Source organism: Lolium perenne, chromosome 1 (assembly GCF_019359855.2).
Source record: "Lolium perenne isolate Kyuss_39 chromosome 1, Kyuss_2.0, whole genome shotgun sequence".
Taxonomy (NCBI): Eukaryota; Viridiplantae; Streptophyta; class Magnoliopsida; order Poales; family Poaceae; genus Lolium; species Lolium perenne.
The window spans coordinates 136,861,124-136,868,113 of record NC_067244.2 but is presented as its reverse complement, the minus strand read 5'-3'; the positions used below and the strand labels follow the sequence as shown (position 1 = coordinate 136,868,113).

The 6,990-nt window shown below is 52.3% G+C and overlaps 1 protein-coding gene across 1 annotated transcript; it reads right to left on the bottom strand.

Moving 5' to 3' along the window:
- Positions 1–1,668: 1,668 nt before the first annotated feature.
- LOC127305709 (trihelix transcription factor GTL1) lies at positions 1,669–6,148 on the bottom strand. The gene is made up of 3 exons (XM_051336229.2): positions 5,454–6,148; positions 3,084–4,731; positions 1,669–2,962 (listed from the first exon to the last, which is right to left on the bottom strand). The coding sequence occupies exons 1-3, from the start codon at positions 5,849–5,851 to the stop codon at positions 2,582–2,584; spliced, it is 2,427 nt and encodes an 808-aa protein (XP_051192189.1). The 5' UTR covers positions 5,852–6,148; the 3' UTR covers positions 1,669–2,581.
- Positions 6,149–6,990: the final 842 nt, after the last annotated feature.

Genomic DNA, 6,990 nt, shown 5'->3' with positions numbered 1-6,990 from the left:
AATGCCATTGAGAATAAAGGGATCGTTAAGAATAAATCAAATGCTGATGGTAATGTTACCGTCTATAAAGCACAACCGCAAAAGGTTTTCAACAGATTCAAGGAGTTGACTACGATGAGACTTCTTCGCCCTACCCGTAGTGATGTTAAAGTCTATTCGGATTCTACTAGCCATTGCTGTATTTTTTGATTAAAATTTTCCAGACGATGTCAAGGTTGTGTTCCTCAATGGCAATGTTGAGGAAGATGGTCACATAAAAATTAGCAAAATACACATGGATCTGAATGTTGCGAATCCGTTGATTCAACTTCTTTCATGAGAAAAACATGATTAGCACCAAGACTCTATGGGTGTTAGATATTTACCAATGTAAACTGGATTATTGATTCTAGTGCATGTGGGAGACTGTTTGAAATATTCCCTAGAGGCAATAATAAAGTTTGTTATTATCATATTTCTGGTTCATGATATAATTATATATTCTATGCTGGAATTGTATTAACCGGAAACATAATACATGTGTAGTTTCATAGACAACACTATGTCCCAAGCAAGCGTCTACTTGGCTAGCTCGCTGATTATTGGTGCTTATGGTTTCCTAACCATGGACATGAGTTGTCGATTATTAACGAGGTCATATCATTAGGATAATCATGTGATAGAAAGATCAATGACAGCATCGAGCTCCTGAGAATCCACGAACCTCATTCTCATGCACCGAGTTGCGAGGAGAGGCACATCGACATCGCACTACCGGTTTACCAGGTGTTTTACCATGCTCCAACGATGCAAATCTGAGCCACCCCGAACTCCCGAGCATCCGCGGATGTTGCAGGCCGCTAGATCCGCGCGCGCCGAGCAACGCGGAAGAGAATCATATTGCTCTCCCACACCTGAGCCTTCAACATCACACGGGAGGAGTGGCTACGAGAGCTCCAAGGCATTCTGCTACTGGTCGTCATGCCAATGAGCTAGTGTTTTTATACATGTGTTGTTCTACGACTATAAATTGATCATTAGTTTGTTCACATTGTATATAATAAAATTTTAAATATACTTGTTATTTTATATTGACTAGATACATACTTACTACAATTTAGTTTTTTAATCATCGGCATGTTATAATTTGGTTACCCTGCTTACTCCTAGTTAATTCATTGTGAAGTTTTATGACTTTAAATTGTCCCTTTGTCCACATTGTCAGGTGCTTATTTTGCCAAGTTCTAGACCAGGTACCTGGATGTTTTAACTTGTGTGACTAATATGCACATATGAGTGAAGTTGTGACCGTCGTGCTAGCTCTTTTTTACTTCTTTAATCGGAATCATAATTAACTTGCTTGTTGTGCGCATAGGAATGTGCCTTAGTTGTCCTAAGAATTTACTACTAGTAATATTTTTTGTACGAGTCCCCTCTTGCTATTCATTTTATAGGTAGGTAGGCATGCATGTAAGGAATATGTACAAAGCTTGTTGGCATGAAAATTTGGAGGGAAGATCGCTGTGGTATCTAAAACCAAAATCTTGCAATAGTTTAAGCACTAGATCTGGAGTATAATCAGAGGTGGGCATGTAATTTAACCCTGCATCTACCTTTGAGACATCAAATAAAAAACACTATCTAGATTCATGTATTGAGCTCATATATACTTAGAAGAATGCCGGTACAGGAGTAAAACGAATATAACATATAATATGTCGCAAGTATACACTGTAATAGTTCAGTAAAACATTTTTTGAGTAAAGAAAATACCTCGGTAATACATAATGGACAATTTTGGTAGTTTCAAAAAGGATATTGAAAACTTATGAAACATCAAAAAGGTAAAACAAAAAAATCCGCATGCTCCAGCACCTTCTTCCTCATGGCCGGTGAGTACACCACCGTTGCTTTTCATTTTTCACCGCTCCATTGCAACAGTACTACAGTACCACGCTGTAGAGCAGTACTCGCATGCACCAAAATACAGGCACCAACACACACCATTTGTATGTGTACTCGATCCTCTTCATTTTAACCACGATGGACCTTATTACCGCTTCTTTTTCACCACACCAATTATACCTCTCAGTGAACCCCCCTCCGGCAGGGAAGGGTTCTTATTAATTACCACGACAAATCAATAAATAACCGGACCACCATTTTTTTACTAATGTAAACATCTAGGCCGCCACGCGACCATGCGCTGTAATTGACACAGTAACGAATCAAGAAATGGATGCAGCTTCGAGCTGTATATGGGATGGCTGGAGGATGTATGTATCGGAGTAGCAACGTCGATGGCGACGATGCCCAGGGCATACATGTGCATGCATGCATGGCGAATAATTCTGACATGGACATGCCGCTCGCTACGTGCATGCGCGCATGAGGGGTGGAGAGGCGCTGGAGCTTGAAGGAGGAGACTCTTGAGGTTTTAGGTTTCGAGGTGTATGGAGAATTGGAGATATGGGGAGGTATGGGGGAGGCGATAGGTAGGTGGCTAGATACAAATGGTACAAGGGAAAAAAGGAAGAAGATGAAGAAAGCCATTGATTGAAGGGAGGTATGGGCGGCAGAGAGTCACCGGTGATGGATGGATCTACTGGACCATGCCCAAGAAAGATCCGGCCGTCGTCGTTGCCGCTGCTGCGCTGGGAGCGGTGGCGCCTGGTGGGTTACCGCCGCCGCTGGTGGCGCTGGCGTTCGGCCGGACAACATTGTGGTGCTGGTGCTGGCGATGCTGATGCTCTTGCTGCCTTTGGAACATCTCGTACTGCATTTTGTTGCCGTCGAGGTCGTCCTCATCCTCCTCATCATCGTCGTAGTCTTCCTCATCCTCGTCGTCCTCGTCCATGTTGTCGCTGTCCGCCGCGCCGCCGCCGGCCGTACGGCTGTAGCTATTGATCGTCGCCTGCTGCGCCACCTGCGGCTGCGGCTGCAGCTGCGGCGTCGTCGTCGTCTCCTTCATAATGTCTTCTGCCTTTAAATGCGCAGTGTTATGCAATCAGCATTGGATCACGGAAGAAGCGAACAGCAGGGTACCACATGTACGTGCCAATTGGCTACGGCCACACGAGAATGCACAAGAGTAGCTTAATTACCTTCTTCGTCGCCGCGCGGCCGCCGGCTTCGCTGAAGACGAACCTGTTGCCCGCTACGCTGCCTCCGTTGCTCGCCTGCATCTGCGTTCCAACGGAGACGCCGCCAACGCCGTGCCCGTTGCCGTCGTTGTTGGAAACGCCGGTCTTGGCCACGGGTGGCAGCTGGGTGGTGTGCGGCTGCGGAGCCGTCTGCGAGATCGGCGCCGCGACAGTGAACGGCTGGATGCGTTCCTGCGGAGCTGCATTGGCGTTCTCCGTGGCAGGAGGTGGCAGAGCGGGCGATCCGCCGGCACCGGAAGGGGAGCCGAGCGCCGCCTTGTTGCGGTAGAGCGCCTCGAGCTGGTGGAAGTAGGGGCACGTCTTGGAGTCCTCGGGACGCTTCTTGTTGCTCTCCTTCACCTTCTTGAAGTACTTGTTGATGTTCTCCCACTTCTCCTTGCACCGCTTGGAGCTCCGGTTATAGCCCATCGCACGCATGCCGGCGGAGATCTCCTCCCAGAGCGGCCCCTTCGGCCCGGCCTCCTGGTACCGCATGTCCAGGTTGCTCCGCAGCTGGATCAGCGCGTGCACCTCAGCCTTGGGCCACCGTGACGACGACGCCGCACCGCTGCCGCCTCCGGACCCGTCGTACCCGGACGCGTCGGGCGGCGTCTCGGCGGACGCCATGACGATGTCCGTGCTGCTTTGGTGTACCACGAGCGCTTGCTGCTTCGGCGGCTGAGGCGTCACGGGCGCCGGCGACTTCTGCGGCTGCGGCGCCGTGGGCGGCATTGTCGGCAGCTTCTGCGGCCGCGGCGAGGGTTGGCGCTGCGAGTGCGTGCTCGCGGGTGGTTGTGACGACGGCGGCGGTGCGACGGAGAAGGCGATGGGCGTGACGTGATTCTGCGACGACGGGGGCGGCGGCGGCATGAACGTGATGGCGGGCGCGGCGATGGACGGCATGGGGATGGTCTGCCCGGTGATCTTCTGTATGAAGGAGAGCACGGCGGCGTCGCGGGTGGCGGCCATGGCGCGCTCCTGCGCGAGGATCTCCTGCTCGCGCGCGAGGCGGGCCATCTCCTGCCGGCGCCACGCCTCCTCGCGGATCATGCGATCCTGCTCCCGCTTCTCGATGGCCTCCAGGAACCGCTGCTGCATCACCTCCTGCCGCTCCATCACCTGCTTCATCAGGCCCTCGAAGAACCTCATCATCTTCCCGCTCCCGGCACCAGCGGTGGCGCCACCGTCCGGCGTCCTCTTCCTCTTGCCTAGCTCGGCCATGTCATCGGTGCCCTCGTCGTCGGAATCGCCCTCGTCCGAGTAGTCCTCCGTGTTGGACGTGGAGAAGCTCAGGTTGCCCGGAAGCATCGGCGCGGCCAGGCCAGCTGCCGTGGCACCGACAGGCGGCGGTGGCGGCTCGGCTAGGGGCCGGACGGCCGAGGGTCCAACCACCCCGGGCACCCCGACGGCCGTCGCTGGCGGCGCCACCGGAGACGCCGCAGCACCAGGCGTGCCGTGCAGCGCCTCGAGCTGCTGGAAGAAGCGGTAGGTCTTGCCGTCGTTGCGGCCGGCGCGGCTGTCCTTGGTGCGCTTGTAGTACTTGTGCACGTTCTCGAACTTCTCCTTGCACTTCTTGGCGTTGCGCCTGTACCCCTCCTCGGCCAGCTTCCTGCCAACCACCACCAAACACCAATCATCGTCATCATCAGCGGCAGCAACAAAACCAAAACCTCGTCAATGGAGCTCTACGCTACACCCACAATTGCGCACATCATGCAACCCTCACACAAAAGCTGCATGCACGTAGTAGTAGAATTTTACTCGATTTGGGCACCGAGGATGGAAAAGATAAAAGAAAGGGCAGATGCATACATGCAGCAAGTATATATGGCAAATCCCAAGAGGAATAGGGCTAGAAAAAGAAAATCAAATCAAATCAACTGGGAACAGAAAAAATTCCAACTTTTGTTTGCAGAAATTCAGAGTTCCAAAGCAAGAGACAGCTTCGCCGGGATTGATGCCTCCCGGCTGGATCTGAAGCTTACTGGGGCGCAACTACTACTACTCTCATGTGGAGGTGGAGCGAAGCGATGGCTGGGACAAAAACAATTGAGGGAAAGGTGGGGGGAAGAGAGCGATATGATTTTAAAATGGGAAAAAGTCACTGCGCCCGTGAAGGATAGTTAAGGCAAAAAAAGAAGTGTTTTTTAGCCCGGTGATTGAACAGCCGCCCGCTGTCTCCTGATGACGAGGAAAAATCACGCCACGCCACCGGCGCCGAGATTTCATGCGCGCGGCGGCATTCCGCCGACGAGAATTCCGGCGTCCGGGGCCGGCGCCGCCGGCGCGGGTGCGTAATTGGCAATTTGCGGGTAGGGTGTGATTTATTACCTGGAGACCTCTTCCCAGAGCGGGCCCTTGAGGGTGGCGTCCCGGAAGGCAGCGTCCATGTCCGACCGGATCTTGAGCAGCGCCAGCGTCTCCTGCCGCGGCCACCGGTTGCCTCCGGCGCCGCCGCTGGCGCCTTCCTCGCCGGCCGCCGCCGCCGCGAGCGCCTCCTCGTCGAAGCCGACGGCGGCAAGCTCGCTGCTTTGCTGGTGCTGCTGCTGGTGCACCGGCGCCGGCGCCGGCGCGGGTGGGCGGCTGCTGATGGGCGAGGGGCCCTCGGGCATCGAGATCCGCTGCTGCCCGGCGGTCCCAGCGGGCGAGAATGGCGGCATCTCCGGCGGATGCAAGCCGAACTGCTGCGGCGGCCCTCCACCTCCTCCACCTCCCTGATGCTGCTGCATGCTAGCTAGTACACACGGCCGGTGCACGTCCGAGTGTTACCAGAGGTCAGGGGCATAGGGAATGGAGGTGCTGGAATGATCAGTACAGGAGAGGAGGGAGGTGAAAAAGATGGGAGGCCAGGACAAGCAGAAAGAAGACAGGCAAAGAGAGAGAGAAGCAAAGGCAAAGGTGTAGGAGGAGAGAGGGGGAAAAAAGAAGGAAAGGGAAGTGAGGTAGTACTGCTAGGGATGAAGATGGAGAAGAAGAATAGAGGAGCACTAGTACAAGAAGCCTGGCAAGGAGGAAAAATACTCCTCTACAGGGGTGGAGGAAAAAAAGAATTAAGATACCATCAGTAAGCCTGCAATAATTAATACTCTGTAGGGAGAGAGAGAGAGTATGATGGTAGCTGTGAAGGAAGTGAAAGTAGAGAAACGTTGAGTAGAACCAGAGAGAGATGAGGGAGATGATGCTGGGAGGGAGATAAAACAAAGGAGATGCCGCGCTGTCAGGGTGTGGCTTTACCTGCCTAATGCTCCTACTACTAACAGTTAAAAACCAACCGAAAGGACGGGGGAGAGGGAGAGGAGTGCAGGGCAACGGTGGAGAGAGGAACATGTGACCATGTTCAACTGTGGGGTGAGAGAGAGAGGCTTGTGGTGAAAGGGAGTGGAGCACAAATACCCCTCTACAAAACTCCTCCTGCCTGCCTCAGCAATCCCCATGGAGGAATATGTTGGATTCCGTGATCATCTTACTTATTTTCCTCCCCCATAGAATACCTAGAGTCATATGTTATCATCCATCCACCAAATTTACTTTCTTTGATTGTACGTAGAAACTTCATACTTCTACCTTTGCTAACACAAGGGTTAATCACCATCACAACATTTCCATGAGGCAGTTTAGAGGGCTACAGAAGCAACTGGTTGCAGCTGTGACCTAGCCAACAGTGAGCAAGGACCATTGGGGACTCCAAGGGGCATGCCAACAATTAACCACAGCAAGATTTCACTTTGTTTCTCTCCCTAGCAGTGGAAATTTCACAAATACTAGTACAGAAATTCAACCTCCAAAGACAAAAGAAAAAAGAAAAACAAAAATGCAGGAGAGAACAAAGTTAGTTATAGGAGAAAATGGGAGAGAGAAATGTGCAAAG